This window comes from Megalobrama amblycephala, linkage group LG11, assembly GCF_018812025.1.
Source record: "Megalobrama amblycephala isolate DHTTF-2021 linkage group LG11, ASM1881202v1, whole genome shotgun sequence".
NCBI lineage: Eukaryota > Metazoa > Chordata > Actinopteri > Cypriniformes > Xenocyprididae > Megalobrama > Megalobrama amblycephala.
Window position 1 is genome coordinate 33,560,486 of NC_063054.1, and position 22,626 is coordinate 33,583,111.

A 22,626-nucleotide genomic window follows, 5' to 3' on the forward strand; every position below is an offset into this window, starting at 1 on the left:
GAATATTGCTCACAGCAGGTGACCTAAGGTAGCGACAGTAACTGTCTTGAAATGAAGACAGTGGAGTTGTTACAAAAGTGGTGCTTTGATGGCTGTAGTGCTTTAAAGGGGATGAATTCAGAAATGCAACTTCTCTAAAATTGTTTTAGTGAGTTGACAGTCTGTTGGAAGCTTGCTAAACTCGCCTACTCATTTGTTCCCCTACTCATTCGCATCACTGCTAAAAATATGAAATATTGAAGCTAAAACATTTTAGATAACCTTGTAAATGACCTAACTGACTCGTTGAGTCTTGGATAATTAGTCAACCACTTAATAATCCAAACTTTAGGGAGAAAAAATGATTTCTATGGACAGTTTTTGGTACTATGGAGGAATGTTACTATTGGTAGTTGTTTGGTAGCTGGATATGACGATATCTGGTATGACGATATCTATCGTTACGACGTCTAAAATGTCTATCATTAAAGATTTTGCTATATTGTGTGTATCGTATTGCGGTATGTATATATATATATATATATATATATATATATATATATATATATATATATATATATATACACAAAATTAATCGAATTTGTAATCATGATTACAATTACGGATGCCACAATTATGTAATCGTTCAAAGGCGCAATTACAAAATAAAAGTCCATTTACATGAATCTGTGCTTATGATGTTTTTTTTTTTCTTTCTACAGGTTATCTTAAGGGTTTTTTCCCATTGTTTTAAAAGGTCCCGTTTTTCGTGATCCCATGTTTCAAACTTTAGTTAGTGTGTAATGTTGTTGTTAGAGTATAAATAAAATCTGTAATTTTAAAGCTCAAAGTTCAATGCCAAGCGAGATATTTTATTTAACAGAAGTCGCCTGCATCGAACGGCCAGTTTGGACTACATCCCTCTACTTCCTTCTTTAATGACGTCACTAAAACAGTTTTTCGACTAACCTCCGCCCACAGGAATACACAAAAAAGGGGGCATGGTCTTGTTGCGCTCCCACGGAGAAGAGCAAGAGTTGCGTTTGTAGAGTGTGTTTGTCGCCATGTTGTCGAAACGCTGTTATTTTCATCCCGCAGTCCAATCACCTTTGTTTGGCCTTCCCAGGGACGCTGTACTTAGAGATCAATGGTTACAATTTATGTTTAACTCGGTTCCCGAAAATTATAATCCACATGTAAAACTATGTGCAGCACATTTTGCTGAGAACAGCTTCCTCAATCTCAATCAGTTTAATGCCGGATTCGCACAAAGATTATTCTTGAAAGATGGAGCAGAAGCTGCTGTCGAATCACAACACAGGAACCGCTGGCACAATCAGAACTCGTTACGTATTTCTGAAGGAGGGACTTCATAGAACAAGGAAGTCATCAGCCCGTTTTTATGACAGCGGTATACAGATAAGTAAATTATGTGAAAAATACTGTGTTTTTTTTACACGCGAAACATGAACACATGTTATATTGCACACTATAAACACAATCAAAGCTTCAAAAAACCACGAAAAATGGGACCTTTAATTTTAGTTTTAGTATAACATTATAAAATCATGCAAGAAGATACCAAAGCAATGTATATTTGACATTTGAGGCTTAATGCTACAGAAAAGGAATAAAAGTTTCTCTGGAAGAGTGTTTTCAGCTTGTTTATTTTGATATAACAATATGGCATGCAGTCGCTTCAAACAATGGCATAAAGCTATTCAAAAAAGTTTTTTGAATAGGGCTTGTCATAATCGTGCAGCCCAACACGCAATTAATGTCAAAATGCCCAATGTGTAAAGTATTCATGTAAACACAGTCAGTTATACAGTATCTACAGTGAAAGTAAACAGTAGCGTGTAAACCGGATGTGTATCAGTACAATGGATCCGAGCGTTTGGTCTTATGGTGTGTTCACACCAGACGCGAATGAAACGTTAAGCGCGAGTGATTTACATGTTAAGTCAATGCAAAGACGCGAACAGACATCCTGCAGCGTGATTCGTGCGAATGAGGTGGCACAAATGACGCAATTCGCGTGAATGATGCAGCGTCAAATGCCCGAACTTTGGCCAAAAATCGCGCCGGATTAACCAATCAGGAGCTTGCTTTAGTAGTGACGTGATGTAGCGAGCTGAGGCAGAAATCCGAAACAACAATGGAGGACAAAATCATTGTCGCTGTACATCTTCATACTTTTATAGAAACAGGAATAAAAAGGATCTCGCTTAAAGGAAAGTGAGTGAGGAGGTCGGACAATCTGGTAAGTCTTTTCTCAATTTGAGCTATATATATACATATTGAGACTACAAGCTAGCTAAAGCCGGCAAAATGATCTTATTCGCTGTAATTTACAACTACTTTCCCCCTGACGAGTTGTGTTTATTCAGAGGAAGTGTGCAGAAAGAAGTGGAAGAGTCTGGGACACATAAAGGAGCGGGAGAGCACCTCTCATGACGCGAATTTGCGTCTGTTGTGAAGTGAATTTCATGCGCAAATGAAGCGAATGTCGCGCGAATGAAGCGAGTAAACTCAAAATGTTCAAGCGTCCAACTACGCGCGAATAGCACGATTTATTCGCGCAAGTCGCGTCTGGTGTGAACGCCCCATTAAAGTGACAGCAGCCTAATAAACCTACCTGCTGCTCTGTCATTAATGTGAATCAAACAAAAGAGAAAATAACTTACAGCTCTTGACTAAATAACTTTTGTTTTTAGCTTTAATAAGAATAAATATATATTTAATTCATACAGTGAAGAAGACTATGCAATATTTATTTATAAATTTAATTATTAAATTTCTGTAGGTTGTTAAACCTACATGTTAAATAAATCTATTGTACCTGAAAAACTTAATTTGCTTAATTCATATTTTTGTTATATTGTTTGCAATTTGCTTTTTTCTATTTTTAATAACAGAAATTAGATAAAATAACACAAAATATATATATTGTTATTGTGAAATAAAATTTCTAATATTGTGAAATAAGAATTCGGTCATATTGTCCACCCCTGCTGGTTTTAACCCACACTGAACACGACTAATTTACTGAGCTACCGCAGCTCATAGGCTCACAAAAATGAACTGAAGGAGAGATTTCAGATATCTCAGCTTTCAGGAGGATAGTTTTTGAGCAAATAACATAAAATGGTGTTGAACTCTGTCTCAGCAAAGGCTGCAAGTCGATTCACTCCTGGCTCGCATCCTCGGACACCTGCGTAGGTAATTGCCTCTTACACACTAAATGCACTTTATTTTAAGTGGTCTCAGAAAGCAAGCATCTGCCAAGAGCATCAATGCAATAGTAAACAGGTGGTTTGAGAAGCAAACAAGGGCTGTTTGACTGTAAATAGACTCTCAGCGATGGTTTAAAAGTAAAAGGATGGAGCTGAGAGAGACAGAATGTCCTCACCTCTGGGTCTTCAGGGAAGATGTTGTCCACCAGTCTCTTGTAGCGTGGCCTCAGCGCCCCACAACAACCACACACCCCTGCAGAGAGAGAGAGAAAGAGAGAGAGAGAAAAATCAAGGGGAAATGTGGTTAAGGATTCATTTCTGTAAGAAAAGTGCCATTGATTTTAGGAAGACAGCTGATTTCCGCCCACAAATGGCATCATAAAAAGGGTTCTGGGTTGTCATCAACACCATAGAAAGACATTGACAAAGTATCATATTCCTCACGAGTGCTGATTATGTTAGATCCACATGGAAAAACGCATGTTTGCTGTCATCTTAAAACATATAACATTTCTTGAAATCTGAGATAAGCCTTTTTTAAATATATATTGCTATTGACCAAAATTTGAGACAATACTATAATCATTTTTTGCTCATAATGTCCACTTTTCCAGGCTATGACCTTGGATCATTAGTCTAGTGTGACAACATGGGGGAAAAACAACAACAGCACATCAAGCCATTATTGTAACAATGATGCAAACTTCAATTACTGAGGATGTGTTCAAATGGGGGTGTGTGGGCTTGTGGATGGTCCTTCATCTAGGTCAAAAATGGCATAAGCTGCATCTGTCAAACACAGACAACCTTGAGGAAAATCATGCAACATATAACACATCGTCTGACATAGGCTGCAAATATGCAGAGGGAAAATCTGCGATCCAATTGGCCCACGAATCTCAGCAGTGATGAGTCACATGTGTCCCACTGAACAGCGTGAAGGCAAAACAATGAACTTCTGGAGGCAATAACTTGCCTGAAGTGTTTTCTTCCACGCTGCTAACTTAAAACTATGCAAAGATAAAATCCCTTTTTGAAAACTGATTTCATGGAGATCTTGCTCATGTTGAGAAAAGAAAGACCTTAATCTCTGAACGACGTCAGTGAGGGGCAAATCTTCCGATCTGTGAATGGTTTTTCTGATCTGTTCCACTAAAATGAATGTTTGAGGAAAAGAGCCAAGGCGTCTATTTTTAGCTTCCGCTCTATTTTGACTTCAAAGAAAAGCTTTACCCTGCTGCTCAACTCATCTATTGCCTTCAATGAACCCATTTATGTGTGTTACATCCTCATGTTGTTCCAAATGTGTTGTTTTGTGTCCGTAAAAAACACAAAAGGAGAAATCGAATATTCAGGCTGATCTTCTGCATACAATGAAAGGGAATTAATCAGCTAAAAATAGCTCTTGTATATAGCATATTCACATTTTTTGCAAAGCAGCTGTTTACAACACACAGGACAATCAACGCCATTGGGCATCACAAAGTCAATCCTCGCCATTTTTAAATATAAGAGCAAATAAGACATCTAAAAGGAATGCAGTTTCAAAGCTGCAACAGAGGGGAAGATCGTTTGCAAATAATGACTAACATTTTAATCCGTTTTCTGAAACAAAGCTATTCTGTGGCTTCAAAAGACTTAGAATATATGGTAAAAACAGTGGAATACACACTATCGTTTGGATTGTAAAAGTTTGGAATTTGGAATGTTTTAAAAGAAGGTTTCTTATGTTCTCTAAGGCAGTAAAAACTAATATTGTAATATTGTGAAAATGCATAATTTATTTCTATTTTAAAATGTAATTTATTCCTGTGATGCAATGCTGAATTTTCAGCAGCCGTCATTTAAGTGTCTCAAGACCCTTTAGAAATCATCCTAATTCGCTGAATTCGTGCTGCTTAATATTTTTTGTGGAAACCATTGTACCATTTTTTCAGGATTCTTTGATGAATAGAAAGTTCAAAAGAACAACCTTTGAAATGGAAATCTTTTGTCACATTACCAATGTCTTCAGTGTCATTTTTGATCAATTTAATGCATTCTAGCTGAATAAAAAAAATTATCAACATAAAATCATCATACTGACCCCAATCTTTTGAGCAGTGTGAAGAGTGTACATTTTCATGAAATTTCTATTTGTTCCAGCCCACACATAGCTTCGGGAGACTTATGAACTACTTGCATGATACATTTATGGTGCTTTTTAGTCCTTTTTGGAGCTTAAAAGCCCATCAACTTTCATTTTATGTAATAGAGCACCACTGAGATTGTGCTAAACACCTGTTTGGAAAGACATCAAGGTGAGCAAATGATGACATAATTTCCATAGTTGGCTTGACTACTGCTTTAGGGTTTGTAGGTTTTATGGTAATGGGTTTGGAGGCTGATAGCTGCTGCCACGTGAGTGAAGGGGAGCTGCTGCTCTGCGCCGTGACTCTGAACCCACATGAACAGACAGAGATGGCACCACACTGACAGCCACTGCTGCCACCCCCTCACAAACAGCTGTGTTTCACACTTGTGTCTCTCTCCCACACATCTCATACACACACACAAATCTCCATCTAGTAGATAAAGACATAGAGAGACAGGCAGAAAACTCTATTTTTGCATCTTTTATTATTCATTATATGCTGATAAGTTGCAGGTGGTTTGGCAAAGCTCATGTAGTGTTATCTGTCATGCCAATGAAGCCTAAGCACATAAACTTTAACCTTTGTCGTGATAGGCACTGGCCTCAGGCTTGGCTAGTCAAGGCTGCTCCGTTTTCACTGAAACAGTGATCCGCCACATGCCTCAGGTCAACGTCACAAGCAAAACACCACCGACACACTCTTCACATATGAGCAGAAATCTACATAAAAACACAGCTGGCTCTACCTTGACATAAAACAAAACTAATCTACATGGTTTATACTTCTGTATATATTGCACCCGTTTTACTAGTTTTATTCCCCAACATCACAAATTTGGTATAAAATGTATATACAAGGGAAAGTGTGTATTTTTGTAAATGCACTGAATGATTTTGTACATGCACTGAATGAATTTCATGATTAAAATTCAATCAAGGCTCAACAGAAAGGATGTTTTCTGCAGTTTGGCGGCTTGGGCCAGTAGTTACAATTATGAGTTGCAATGCCAACATACACTGAGATTACCTGGGTAAGTGATGGCACCATGATGCACTGTGGAGGACAAGCCAGTGGAGGGAGTGTGATGCTCTGGGCAATGTTCTGCTCGGAAAACCTGGGTCCCGCCATTCATGTGGACGTAAATTTGACATGTGCTACCTACCTAAACATTGTTGCAGACCAGGTACACCTCTTCATGACAGTGGTGTTCCCTAGTGGAAGTGCCCTCTTTCAGCAGGATAATGCACCTTGCCACACTGCACACATTGTTCAGGAATGGTTTGAGGAACATGATGAAGAATTCAAGGTGTTGCCCTGGTCTCCAAATTCCCCAGATTTCAATCTAAGTGAGCATTTGTGGGATGTGCGGGACCAACAAGTTTGATCCACGTCGGATCCACCTCGCAACCTACAGGACTCAAAGGATCTGCTGCTAACATCTTGGTGCCTGATACCACAGGACATCTATAGGGGTCTTGTAGAGCCCATGCCTCGGAAAGTCGGTGTCGTTTTGGCAGCACGTGGAGGACCAACAGCATATTTAGCATATGTTTTGGCTCAACGATGTACACTAGTACTTGTTCAAAAGTTTGGGGTCAGCAAGTTGTTTTTATTTTTTGCTTTTTTAAAGAAATTGATACTTTTATTCAGCAAGGGTGCATAAAATTAATTAAAAGTGACAGTAAAGACATTTATAATGTTACAAAATATTTTTTTGCAGCAGTGGCCAAATGGTATTTCTGTAAACTGGTCAGAAATTCTCTTACACTTGTCCCGGGTCAGAGGGTCATCCTTTTTGTTCAACGCTGTAGTTAATAATGACTAATATTGCTGGGCAAAAAAATATCTCGATTTTAATCAATTCTCATTTTTACGAAATGATATCGATTTTTAAATTCCAAGAATTGATTAGTCTATCCTGTTTTTGTTTGATGAATGCACTAAACATGTAGCACGCCTCCCATCCAATAAATCGCAATAAGCTTTGTGCGTTGTTACTTTTGCTATGAAACAAAGTCTCAGATTTCAAATTCTGTCCATTTTATTATGAAATTCAAAAAGTAAACACCGTTTTTGTGCTGTTTAATGTGGTGACAGATCGCTGTAGCCTCTCAGTTCAAATGAAGGGTGAACTGATCATCTCTTCCACTTTAATAACAGTTACAACACTCCTATATATAGTTTACAATATTAGTTGAGAGATTTTTTCCTTGAGAAAAATTTGTGGCAATACCCAGCCCTAATGACAAATAAGTGTAACTTCATGGAGTTGCTGGTGTTCACTTTGTGGGCGTTCCTGGCAACATATAGTTTCTGCTACCCTTGTTGCTGTCTGGTAAGGTTTTTTTTTCACACTGACAAATTATGCATTTCACATATTGCACAGCAGAACACTACACTAACACCAGTAATCCTCTCAGACAGCAGAACGGCTCATGTTCTGTCATTTATCAAGCGGTCGTTCCTCTGTAGTTTAGCGTTCAGGATGACAGCAAGGCTGAGATATCACAGGGGTTTAGCCACAGATGGGAAAGAGTGAACTCTCTGTGTCCTTTTCTTGTGCCAAAATCTGTGATGTTGACAGAACTGTCACCATCAATTAATTTGTGGTGTCAACAGGCCAACCAAACTGTGTCATGGGGACAAAACTGTGGGGGAAATCAATACATTCGAACACATTCTCTACAGACTGATACTGAGAGAGAAAAGAAAATGGCAATTAAAATCAGACAGAAGGAACGAGATTAGAGAGGGAGGGAAGGAAGGAGACGGTGCTAATGACGGTCATTCAAACAGCAGGAAGCAGTTTCCTCCATCACAGGATGCAGCAGAAACAAATCTGTTCCTCTCTCTCATACCACATGGCTTCAAGCAAAAGCATACATGCATCATCCTTTACTTTTAAAGGCGAAATATTTAAAAGCACATTTAAAAGCAACTATAAACGACAGTGCAAAAAAGTAATTCTGTGATATATGTATACATTTTAAATTGAGAGTGGATGTGTCTCCCTGCTGATCTCTCAGACATCATGCTTCATTGATCTTGATTTATGTCTTTAGACGGATAATCGTCTACATTTATCATGGCATATTTATGAATACTACTCTCAAACATTTACAAACCATGATGTAAAATTGCATTTCCCAACACCTGCCAATATCTGGTGTAGAACTTAAAACAGAAGACATGTTACATTGTAGATAAGGTAAATACAACCTCAGAGGAAAAGCACATGACATATTACACTATGTCATGGTTTATTTAACAAAAACTAGGCCAAAATGGAGAAGCTAATGTGTGACAAACTAAGTACACCCTTACTGCTTCCATAGGAATTAAGAGGATAAGTCAAGCGCTGCTAATCAAGTTTTGGCAGTTTGCTGGTCTAGAGCATTTAGGTGTCTGGTAACACAATTCCAATTACGTATATTACATATATTATTATATCTATATTATAATCACATTTATATATAATTATATATCAATTATATATAACATCAATTATAATATTGATATTGTTAGTAATAATATTTCACTTTTTTTCAAAATAATTTATAAATATATTACAATAAATAAAAATACAATAAAAATATATTATAAAAATATAATTAAACATAATAATATAATAAATATTTAGTCTTTTATTCTGTTAAAGCCATGATAGCACAAAGCAAATAAAGGCTTCTGGACCTCAAGATATCAAAGACAATTATAAATATGTTCCTTGAGGTTCACTTATAACATTAAAGTTTTATGCACAAAATTATATATATATATATATATATATATATATATATATATATATATATATATATATATATATATATATATATATATATATATATATTATTATATAAAAATGCAGAACAACATTTATTTTCAACCTTGATTCTGACCCACTGTCTGAAATGATCCATTTTGTCAATAAACGTGATCGGCTAACATCATTGCATAGGAAACAGTATCAATGCCCACTCGCTATTGCATGCGAGTGTTTTGAAAACATTATTCATATAAAACCGTCATTTACAGACAAAGCATTATGAAATCATTTACTTGCAGTTTGTGATGCAGCTGCTGTCAAATCCAATGCAGTGTCTTGTTTACAAAACAAAATGCTCCGAACAAACATATAACCCTCTGACACAATCCCGAGGATGCCAATAAAATGGGATCCTTCTGAAGTCATTACAGAGACGCCAACGAGCTGTTTAAATTCTACGCGTCAAAGTGAATGGTATTTGTATACTGTATCCAGTGTAGACAGCATCACTGATTATAATGGGTTCTGGTTGCTTTTGATGTGACACGACACAATGCTCACATCTCATGTAAGCAAATGTCAGCTGTTAAGCGAATAAATGCCAGTGGGCGGGCCTATGATGTGATTTTGTATAACCAGGGTGCGAATTACACAATGTCCTTCGGGGGGGGAATATATATTACATACATACACTTTTTTTTCCTTTTGTAGGGGCTAGTTTTTATAATTACCTCATTAAAATCTACTTGAATCTGCCTATCTGTTGTTTAAATACCTTTTTAACCAGTTGCAAAGTTTTTTGGTGGGGAAAAAACATCACATTCTGGCTACAGACAAAACGAGCCAAGAACCATAATGAATTGCTTTTTTACAGATTAGTAAAAGAAGACTTAACATTGATTATTTCAGTAACATAAAAAAAATGTTTTTTCAAACTAGGAATATAGCCATTACATTAAAAAAAGCGATCAAAGAACACCGAAGCGGTCCATGACTTCAGTCTAATGTGAGTTATGCACATTCGCAAAAACTCTCGATATAACCTCCGAAACACTGCAAAATGAATCTCTTATTTGCATCTTGTACAAAGACCTCTTATATGTCAAAAGATCAAGGCAAATTTGATTTTTAAACAGATTCTCTTTCTGTCACACAAACAAACAGACTGTCAGTTATCAGCAATCAGTGCTGCTCATCATGAGGCATTTTTAAGGCTGAGTCTCAAGGCTGAATCCAGAAACCTCCTGCTTCCTCTCTCAGGCACCTGTGTAAATTCACAATCAGCACATCATTCCCAGCTGCAACAGAGCCTTGATTATGCAGAGGTTCCCTGATTATAGTGGATGAATATGTTTGCTAAGATTACTCAGGGTACGTTACAATCTCTCGACAATGCCCTATAACAGGGTATTCAGCTAGTTACAAGGCATTTTTCAAAAGGTAAAGACTCGGTTCTACTCAAGGACTGCAAATATCATAGGAAACAAATGAACATCAATATAATCACTAGAGCCCTTCATGAAGTCTTCATTTCAAAAGCTCTGGCATCTTTATTCAGTAACAATTAAAAATACATTGCAAATTAACCAAATTGCATTTATTCATTTTAAAGTTTGGAAATGTAACGTGTTCAAGACATATTAAGTAATTTAGCTTTATTTCACCTCTCAAGACCAGAGCATTACGTTAAACACAATAAATCTCATATGCCATTGGCCAGAAAAAAAACTCAAACTCCATTGTTTTAAAAGGAGCCCAGAGATACTGTGTTTATACTTTGCAGTGGGAAACAATCTGCGAATGTCTTACTTTTAATTGTTTCTACATAATTAATTCACATGATACACACACATATTCAGCAATGTGAACAGCTCAGTGGGTCAGTAATAGGAGATGTTGTGCTGTCCTTCAGTGATGTTACATAACACACAGCCAGGGACTACAATCTTCTATTTTTACATGAGAGGGGAGAGGGGCTGCCTCAGCAGACATCTCCAGTATACACACACACACCTCTACCTGAATCAGCTGCTCATGATAGACAATAACATGATTTTAAATGTCTAAGTCCAACAACACATTGGGCCCTATTCTAACGATCTAAGTGCATGGTCTAAAGCGCACGGTGCAAGTGCACTTAGAGCGTGTCCGAATCCACTTTTGCTAGTTTAACGATGGGAAAAATGGTTGCCGTGCCCGGCGCATGGTCTAAAAGGGTTGTACCTATTCTCTCAATGAGCAATGGGTGTGTTTTGGGTGTAATGTGCAATAAACCCATCAGTTTCATCTCCCATTGCCTTTAAAACCCAGTTGCGCTCGTGCCATGGCGGATACGCTATTTACATGGTGGAAATTGCAAGTGGAAAAACTGAACGCTTCTCTATCGAGGAAACGGATCTGCTCGTGCGCGAGGTTAAAGCGCGAGAGCAGACCATCTATGGGACAAGCCGGATTTCACCAAAGCATTTTTATATAATATTATTATATAAAATTATATTATATTATAAAATATTAATCTTTTACATAGTAATCCTTTTATTTTTAAAAGGATCCCTGTTTGTGTAATAGGCACGTTGTGCACCCGCCTATAGGCGCATATTACTAATGCGCTCTTTTTAAATAACAAAAACAATATTGCGCCATTGACTTTAGACCAGGTTTCAGTTGGTCAGTGGCGCAGTCTATTTCAGTTATCTAAAAAAAGCAACGCGCTAACAATACGCCTGAACACACCTTGTTTTCAGACCAACACACCCATGGGCGCACAAATGCATTTGCTATTTAAACAACGTGCCGCAGGACATGAAAATGATAACTGGGTCGGGCTGAAACTAGCAAAAAACACTCTGTGCCGAGTATATGATAGGGCCTTATATGAGTAATGATTTCAACTGAATTAAGAAAAATCTATTAATATTTGTACACTGATCATTAGATTACATTAGATTCACCTTTACTGTCAATGAGCAGAGTAGGGCTGTGCTGTTGACAGTGACAATAGCAACACCACGGAGGCAGGATACCAGCGGCGGTGGTATGCATTTTTACGTGGATACTGGAACACAAGTCAAGTACAAAGCTTTGTTTACAAAAGAAACAGTTTAGAAACTAAATGTTATTTTGCGAATATGGAGTAACGTTTAAACATTCTTGCAGAATGAGGGTATTATGGTGTGAATGAGGGGTATTATGGTAATAATGAGTCCATAAATTTGGACATATTACACTGTGTCATGGTTTATTTAACAAAAACTAGGACAAAATGGAGAAGCCATGTGTGACAAACTAAGTACACCCTTATTGCTTCCATAGGAATTAAGAGGGTAAGTAACAGTCAGGCGTTGCTAATTAAATGCCTTTGATTAACTGATCATCAGCAAGCGTGACCAACTGTATAAAAGCAGAAGTCTTGGCAGTTTGCTGGTCCAGAGCATTCAGATGTGTGTTAACACAATGCCAAGGAGGAAAGACATCAGCAATAATCTTAGGTGCGCAATTGTTGCTGCCCATCAATCTAGAAAGGGTTACAAGGTCATTTCCAAACAATCTGAAGTCCATTACACAGTGAGGAAGATTATTCACAAATGGGAAACATTCAAGAGAGTTGCCAATCTTCCCAGGAGTGGACGTCACAGCAAATTCACCCCAAGTTCAGACCGTGCACTGCTCAGAGAAACTGCAAAAAACCCAAGAGCTACATATCAGACTCTACAGGCCTCAGTTGGCATGTTAAATATTAAAGTTCATGACAGTACAATTAGAAAAAGACTGTACACGTATGGCTTGTTTGGAAGGGCTGCCAGGAGAAAGCCTTTTCTCTCTAAAAAGAACATGGCAGCATGGCTTAGGTTTGAACAAACCACAAGACTTCTGGAACAATGTTCTTTGGACAGACAAATCCAAAGTGGAGATGTTTGACCATAATGCACAGCACCACGTTTGATTTGGGCTTGTTTTGACCATGAACTCCTCTGCATACCAAAGTATTCAAATGTGAGGCCATCTGTCTGACAGCTAAAGCTTGGGTAATTGCAACAGGACAATGTTCCCAAGCACACCAGTAAATCTAGAATGGCTAAAAAAGAAAAGAATCAAGATGTTGCACTGGCCCAGTCAAAGTTCAGACCTCATCCTGACTGAAATGTTGTGGCAGGACCTTAAAGAGCTGTGCATAAACAGATGCCCAAAAATGAACTGAAGCAACGTTGTAAAGAAAAGTGGGCCAAAATTCTTCCACAATGATGTCAGAGTCTGACATAGTCATATAGAAAATCATTACTACAAGGTATTGCTGCTAAAGGTGGTTCTAAAAGCAATTAATCATAGAGTGACCTAGTTTGCCACACATGGCTTCTCCATTTTGGCTATATTTTTGTTAAATAAATAATGATACAATGTAATATTATGTCATGTGGTGTTGTTCATCTGAGGTTGTATTTACCTAATTTTAAGATCTGCTAAAGACCAGATAGAATTCAAAAGGGTGTACTTTCTTTTTCACATGATGGTAAGTGATTATCAGTGAGTTTTACTGGTCAGACCGTGTGTTTGTAGGCTTCAGAAATATCTTATTTTGTGTTTTTCAGTCTTCATCTCTCCTCATATTTGATTTTAACACAGTTTGTACTTATCACACAAGGTAAGGAACTTTTATTTGTTTATTTGTACAGCGCATTTCACACAAGCCGGTAATTCAAAGCGGTTTTACTTTCCCGGGCAATCGGCATCAAATATAAATGTCTTGCTCTTGCAGAAGAGAAGATCGCTCTTCTGAAATTTCCCTATCATTATCAGTTGCTTTGTAATATCAGGAGAAATATAAAGACATTAAAGACAAGAGAGAGGGGTGCTCATTTTCCCAGAAAAGTGACTGCAAGATTTGAACGAACGGCGTGGTGGCAAGGAACCACCCGACGCGCTATTTTGGCAGGGGATCTAGCATTCTGCATGCTTTAGTTTAAATCAGACATAGAGATAAAGTTGTTTTGAAAGATAAAATTTTTTTAAATGAATTAGTGACAGATAGAGAAAGGTTGTGCATGTGCATTATCTGCATCTAATAATAATAATGAAGCTGCAAGTTTAAATACATCAAAAACAGATACATTACCACTATAGCTTTTTAACTTTTCAGTAAGCTATCGAAACTATTTTATTAATAAATATTGCGTTGATAGTGAAGACAACATGTTTTCTGTGCTTCTCAATGTCTGTGCGCAGCGTGATTTCCGATCTTTTTTTTTGTTTTTCATTGTAGCCAATCACAGGCGTATCTGTTGAGCGTGTGAACACAATGGCCAATCAGAGGTGTTTAAGAATCTGCTCAACACTAGTAACAGCCATATTGTGAATTCAATTATTCTAATTGAATTTATTTTGTTTAATTAATTTTTTTAACAAATATATAAACGTAAATGTAATAAATTGACGTAAAAGATGACATTTAAGGTTAGAAAAAAAAAATCCCCTTACAAAAGTAAAAAAAAAAAAAATGCCCATGGAATTCAATTTAAGGGAGCAGATATCTCCCCATAATGAGAAAAATTAATTTCTGTCAGAAGGTAGTCCTGACTGTGCTCCTAAAAATGTTCAAGGCTGTGTTGACAGTTTAAGGAAGTGCCTGACAGCAATAGTGCATTAATTAGCTCTTCTGTGACATAATTAGCTGACATGCCATGTTAACTTGTCAATAGGAGGTGAACTGCGTCCTGACACATTTGAATCAATAAACATCCATTGGTAATGTGATCTGTTAACACCACAATTAAGTAATCGCACTAAAGGGTCACCAAACATACACAGTGTCTCCAAGCCATCCATTGCATCTCCAAGACAATCCAGCAGATTAAATGGACACGCACTTAGAAAACTTTGTCCTTCATAAGAAGCCCATCACCATGAGAGCAATCAAACAAACCTACCATAAAGCAATCTCATGACAGCGTCCGTTGGACAGATCCACACTTGCGTTTATCACGAGTTACTGAGTGCACTAAAGAGAAGTCACGCTTGAGTGCTCAAGGAATGCAGCCTGGGAAGATTCCGGTTTCCCTTTATTATGCACAAAAGCCTGCAGGACACACACACATAGACAAGCTTAGCGCTTACCATACATTGCTCTTGATGTCAGTGAAGGTGCTCTCTCTTCTCAATCCTTCCCTGCAGCGTCTTAGATGCAGCTAGAGAGGGATTTTTGGAGACACTACACGCTCATGCACATGCGGTCTTACTGCTCTGGCGTCTAAAAGTGATGCGATACAAAGCGGGAGCATTCACACATACTAATGGACAGTGATGGGTAAGCTATGATGCTGCTGGGATGACCTTGGCTATTGCACCAGCCTGCGCATACAGGTCTCAAACGAATAATGCTCATTTTACACGCACGAGTATACACCTTCTGCTCACCAATCACCACTCAAAGAAGGAGGAGCCAGAGAGAGAGGTAGAGAGAGGAGGAGAGAGAGGGTTGTACTCATTCATTCTCTGCAGAAGCTCCTCCCACATTCTCAACATCTCATTCTCTGGTTGTGTTCAGAATCAAATACTAGTAGTGTACTGCTTACTGCATAGTGGACATTATATATCACTGATTCTTATTTCTTAATATATTAAAAAATTTAATAAAAAGAAAAGAATTGGGTTATACTTTGTTCTAGGGTCCAATTCTCACTATTAACTACGACTTTGCTTCAAACGCCTAATTACTGCTTATTAATATTGAGGTAGATATTGGCTAACAAACAGCCAATATTTTAGCAATATGCATACTAATAAGCAACTAGGTAATAGTGAGAACTGGACCCTAGACTAAAGTGTTACCAAAAATTAAAATATAAATATGAACTTTTTAAAGAAACATTACAATAAAAGAGTAAGCAGCCATTTTTTATGTCAATATTGTCAGATGTTTTTGAAATTTCTGAAAAATACTGAAAACAGCAAACAGTATACACTACCATTCAGAAGTTTGGGGTCTGTAAGATGCTATATTATTTTTTTTAAAGATGTCTCACATGCTCATCAATGCTGCATTTATTTGATCAAAAATTATAAAGTAAAAATATTAATATTGAGAAATATTATTACAACCTATAATAACAGTTTTAATAATTCCTAACATGTATTTATTAGAATCATTTATTCCAATCCTGTGATGGGAAAGCTGAATTTTCAGCATCATTACAGTCTTTAGTGTCACATGATCCTTCAGAAACCATTTTAATATGCTGATTTGCTACTCAAGAAACATTACTTATCATTATCAATGTTGAAACAGCTATACTGCTTAATATATTTGTGAAAAACTCTCCATACATTTTTTAAGGATTCTTTGATGAATAGAACGTTAAAAAGAAAGTTAAAATAGAAATCTTTTGAAACATTACATATCATGGCTTTACTGTCACTTCTGATCAATTTAATGCATTCTTGCTACATGAAAGTCATAATTCCCTTAAAAAAAAAAAAAAAACTAAAAAAACCTCTTACTGGCCCCAAACTTTTGATTGGTAAGTGTATAAATAGCAGAAACAAGCCCTATTTGGACAGTAATTACTTGTCAGGTGGACTGTAAATATAATAATTTTAATTCAGATCATGCATGCAGGACAAAAAAAACTGGAAGTTTACTTCTCACATGGTATGGAATAGATATGACATTATATATTAATACAAAGATTAATTATTTTAATTTACTGTATACATAATACAAATATGTATAAATTCATTTATATTCATATAAATCATAAATTGTTCAAATATTCAAAACAGCTGGACTTTATGAGAGCCAAACAAATAAATGAAAATTCAGCCATTTTAAGTGTGAATGGCTACATCAGCAGTGGTTTGAAAAAGACTTTTCCATCACTAGTTCCTCCCAAACTTAGACATATTGATTCAGACGGGAATTAAATTCCCCACACGATCTTGGAGTTTGTCTAAAAACAGTCGTTAATTCAGCCTGGAATTTTCCCCAGGGACATCAGAGAAAAACACTAACATTTCCGAATCAGATGGCAATTAAATCGCAGACTACCATCTGTAAATGCTGAAATTACATTACGTCCCTCTGGGTAACAATTACCGCCGGAATAGGGCTTTAGAGCAGTATGTTAGTATGCTATTCCAAACATAACCTTTCTCTCTCTCAAACTGCATGGTTTCAAACTGCAATCCAACATTCGCCTCCTACAGACTCACTCCTCCTCTCACATGTGTGTGCTGTGGAAAACATACAACAGCACCGCTAATGTGTAGGCTTTCACACATGCTAAAAATTCTGCTGGCAGTGGCACTATATTCCTTTAGAGATATGCAATAACAATGACAGCCATCTTATCTGAAACACTTTTACAAGCATGTGTTGTGATTGTATCTAAGCCATATCAAAACTAGACTATATCCAGTGTCATTATTGTTAACCAAAACAAAACTATTAAAATTGCTTTTGTTCAAGATTAAGTAAAATATAAATATTAGATGAAAAACTTAGGCTAAAAATTAGGCTACTAAAAGTGCTAAAATTACTAATACTGAAAGAATAATAAATTACAGCTAAACAGAATAAAAAATAAAAATGACAAAAACAAAATTGATGACACTTAAATTTAAATAAAAACCGAAAGTATAAAAACAAAAGATCATTTAAAATATGAATAGCACAATAATATAAAATATAAATAAACACTGCTAGACAACAATAGCAATTTTTTGAATGTCAAAGCAAATCAGATATAAATGTCAAATTTGGGCAAATGTCCAAACAAACAAACAAAAAGAAAGAAAATGTTCAGTTGAAACCAGTTGTTGCAGAGCTGGAGAAATTGTGAATGCACAGTTTTTTAGCAGAATTTAGATTAAAAATATTAACCTGTCAGAACTGTCATCTGAGGATCTTGAAAAGATATTAGCTTACTAACAGCCAACTGACATTTACACAGGAATTTGGCTTGCCTAATTAGCAACTAAATGTGCTTAATTAAAACCAAACGGAGCACAGATGCCAAGTTTCAGTCACAGATGAGTGTTTCCATGACGACGCACTAAATAAATCTGTCAGGATTGCAGCATCCAGGTATCTCTGCGCTGTCATCACTCGCAAATAGAAATAGTGGTGCTTTTGACTTAGGTTAGTAAACAACCACCTAACAGTCACCCAGAATATAGCAATGACCCAGAACAACTTAGCAACTGCATAGCAACACCCTGGCAACCATCCGCAACAATCTTGCACAACTGCAGAGCGTTTTGCATTGGCAGACAACATTCTTATGTTTTGTACTTGTCTTTTGACCTAAAAACGTACAATAAATTTCCTTTAAAATATTTTATCAATCAATCAAGCAGAAAAATCTAACATTTTGTCATCACTTTCTCACCCTCAAGTTGTTCCAAACCTGTATGAATTTCTTTCTTCTGCTGAACACAAAAGATATTTTGAAGAATGTCGGAAACCACGAAGTTGATGGGCTCCACTGACTTCCATAGTATGGAAAAAAAATTAATAAAAAATACTATGGAAGTCAATGGGGTGCATCAACTGTTTGGTTTCTGACATTCTTCACATGAATTCACACACTGACAGAATTTTCATTTTTGGATGAATTGTCCCTTTAAAGGATTAGTTCACTTCAGAATTAAATTTTCCTGATAATTTACTCACCCCCATTTCATCCAAGATGTTCATGTCTTTCTTTCTTCAGTCGAAAAGAAATTAAAGGTCCCGTTCTTCGTGATCCCATGTTTCAAACTTTAGTTAGTGTGTAATGTTGTTGTTAGAGTATAAATAAAATCTGTAAAATTTTAAAGCTCAAAGTTCAATGCCAAGCGAGATATTTTATTTAACAGAAGTCGCCTACATCGAACAACCAGTTTGGACTACATCCCTCTACTTCCTTCTTTAATGACGTCACTAAAACAGTTTTTTGACTAACCTCCGCCCACAGGAATACACAAGAGTTGCGTTTGTAGAGTGTGTTTGTCGCCATGTCGTCGAAACGCTGTTATTTTCATCCCGCAGTCCAATCACCGGGTCTGATTCCGGCTCAAATTGATAGGGTAAAATTAAAGACATGTTTACAATAACACTGAGCGCGTGCATCTCCACGTTATGGTAAGAGGCGTGACCTTTCCGGGCAAGGTTCGCTAAGCTGCTGTCGAATCACAACACAGGAACCGCTGGCACAATCAGAACTCATTACGTATTTCTGAAGGAGGGACTTCATAGAACAAGGAAGTCATCAGCCCGTTTTTATGACAGTGGAAACAGCGGTATACAGATAAGCAAATTATGTGAAAAATACTGTGTTTTTTTACACATGAAACATGAACACGTTATATTGCACACTATAAACACAATCAAAGCTTAAAAAAAAAAACACGAAAAACGGGACCTTTAAGGTTGAGAAAACATTCCAGGATTTTTCTCCATATAGTGGACTTCACCAGGGCTCAACGGGTTGAAGGTCCAAATGTCATTTTCAGTGCAGCTTCAAAGGGCTCTACACAATCCCAGAAGAGGAATAAGAGTCTTGTCTAGTGAAACGATCAGTCATTTTCCAAAAAAAAAAAAAAAAAAAAATCAAAATTTATATACTTTTTAACCATAAATGCTCGTCTTGCACTAGCTCTGTGATCCGCCACGCATTATGTAATCACGTTGGAAAGGTCACGTTTGCCGTAGGTGGAAGTACAGATCCAGTGTCTACAAAATGAACATGCAAACACTAACTCAAACGCCCTTTAAAAAAAAGATAAAACAACGATGTTGGATGATTTTGAAGTAGGAGGAGAAAATGAGATGGAGTTTGTCACCCTACTCCAGTACTTCCACCTACGCCATGTGTAACCTTTCTAACGTGATTACGTAATGCACGCCGCATCGCAAAGCAGTGTAGGATGAGCATTTGTGGTTAAAAAGTATATCAATTTTATATTTTTTTAAAAAAAATGACTTGTTTCGGTAGATAAGTCTGGGATCGTGTAGAGCCTTTTGAAGCTGCATTGAAACTGCAATTTGCACCTTTAACCCATTGGTAGCCATTAAAGTCCACTATATGGAGAAAAATCCTGGAATGTTTTCATCAAAAACCTTCATTTCTTTTCAACTGAAGAAAGAAAGACATGAACATCTTGGATGACATGGGGTGAGTAAATTATCAGGAAATTTTAATTCTGCAGTGAACTAATCTTTTAAGTTATATACTTAAATGTGAAATGACACAACACTAGAGTTGCTCCATGAGCACAATGGCATTATACTGAGCAAATCTGATTCTGTGAGAAGAATACATCAGTATCCTGGCAGAGACAGGACCTCTTACCACGGCTCGGGCGGTGATCCAGCAGGGTACGACAGTCCAGTGCCAACCTCCGGGTGGCAACAGGTTCTGGGACAGCCATGGGCATAAGAATATCAGCTCCCAACCTCACAAACAACTCTTAAAGTCACGAAAATATTTATTTAGATAACCGCTTGGTTATCTAAACAAACTAGCAAATGAAAATAATCAAAAGAGCAGCCTGTTGTCTTGCAACTCACATTATCCTCTAATGTACTAAAGTACAAAATGCACAAAGCAAACTAACTTGCTGATCCAATACTCAAAGTCAAATCAAACAAATTAGAAACTCTCTGAAAAGCTCCCACCAAACACTACTGAAATAATATTCTTTAATTCTTCAAAATTTAGATTTTTACAAAAAAATAAGCAAGCAAACTAAATCCTCTGCAAAGTATCTTGTCCTTGTACTTCCTCAGGTCTCTCTTTTTAAAGATAATCACTGGGTTTTAACAGGGTGCTCAGCTCACGGCATTCCTTCAACGCTGGGCAGATTCCTGTGCCTTGTCTCACTTGCCTTGACACTGACAGCGTCTCCTCGGTCCGACAAACTCCCACACTCTCTTTCTCTCTGGAGTTTATTGAGACAATGACGGAGGAGGAATAGTGGAACTCATTGTGTCAGTGAGATGTTTATTAATGAGAACGAGAGAGAAAGAGAGAGAGAGTGAAAGAGAGAGAAATGCAAACTGGCCAAATCCAAGGACCGTCCTTGCAAACAAGACTACAAGTAGGCCCAAAAGAAATCTGCACCAGCAGAAACATTCAAAAAACAAACCTCCAGAGACTTCTGCAGAATGGAAATGACTATAACTTACAAATGCTTCCGGTTACTACTAACAGCGGGTGTATTAATACTCTCAAAATCTGAACAAAAGAACAAAAAAGTTTGCAGAATCCATAAAGTCATAATGTGATGGAAGTAGCAACAGATCTTTTATTAAGTATTGTGGTGTACATCCAAACATCCAAATCAAATAAGAAAAAAATGTAGGGCTGCTAGGGTGGGGACGTGATTCAATCAATCAGTTGTTGATTGGATGGTGGCAGATCTGAATGCAATCTTGCAGTCCATTGTAAGAAAGGGGCGAGTTTATGCAAACTAAATGACTGGATAAAATTTTGGCAAAGATTTGCTGGCAAAAAAGGTCCACTGTTAATAGCATACTGATGTATAAAGCACTGCTCACACTTTCCATGCAGCTTTCTGTTGGTCATCACAGCAAATCTGCATGACCAACATGAGCTAAATCTGCGTGTGGAAATTTTTCAGCCAAATGAAAAGCATAAACATAAGTATGGATGAACTGTTCACAATAAGATCCTTGAGATGCATATAGAAAATAGATAGGGTGAATTTCTATTCATGCCAACTTTAAAGATCTGCTAAAACTTTCATTGACAAAGATGTGGTGTTTATGCACAGACATTTCTCATTTCTGGGAAGCTGGCCATAAATGCTTCCACCAGACACACTGAGTGATGTGGACAATTAAACACAATTGTATTACATACTCTGCATGCCAACCAGCTAATTAAAAGCGTTATACCTGCAAAACCTCTCCAAAAGCACAGCCAAATTCAACCAAACCAAATGGTTAGTTCACCCAAAAATGAAATTGCTGTCATTAAGTACTCAGCCTCATATCGTTCCAAACCTGTAAGTCCTTCGTTCATCTTCAGAACACAAATTAAGATATTTTTAATGAAATCCGAGAGGATTTTATCTATAAAAAGCAAGGAAATTACCACATTCAAGGTCTAGAAAAGTAGTAAAGACATTGTTAAAATAGTCAATGTGACTACAGTGGTTTAACCTTAATGTTATGAAGCGACGAGAATACTTTTTGTGCGCAAAAACAAAAAACAAAAATGACGACTTTATTCAACGCCGGCTCATTATTGGCCGGTTCCTGCATCAGCATCACACGCATGTGTCATGGTGCTCACTTTCAGACGCAAACACAGAAGCTCTGCACTGCGTCAACTGCGTAAAAGACTGACAGGGTAGAGAAAAATAGTTGAATAAAGTCGTTATTTTTGTTTTGTTTTTGCACACAAAAAGTATTCTCGTTGCTTCATAACATTAAGATTGAATAACTGTAGTCACGTTGACTATTGTAATGATGTCTTTACTACTTCTCTGGACTTTGAATGTTGTAATTTCA

The 22,626-nt window shown here is 37.0% G+C and overlaps 1 protein-coding gene across 3 annotated transcripts in view; it reads right to left on the reverse strand.

Moving 5' to 3' along the window:
- The window catches only part of efr3bb (EFR3 homolog Bb (S. cerevisiae)), a 46,427-nt gene that overhangs the window by 22,728 nt on the left and 1,073 nt on the right, over positions 1-22,626 (reverse strand). Inside the window, exons 1-2 of one of the 3 annotated variants that reach the window (XM_048207581.1) lie at positions 20,441-21,746; positions 3,392-3,468 (exon numbers count right to left, since the gene is read on the reverse strand). In XM_048207581.1, the coding sequence (XP_048063538.1) occupies positions 3,392-3,468; positions 20,441-20,525 (162 nt within the window). In that variant the 5' untranslated portion in view covers positions 20,526-21,746. Of the gene's footprint in view, positions 1-3,391; positions 3,469-15,224; positions 15,500-20,440; positions 21,747-22,626 lie in introns of those variants that run through there. The other 2 variants (XM_048207583.1, XM_048207582.1) reach the window with 2 other exon arrangements.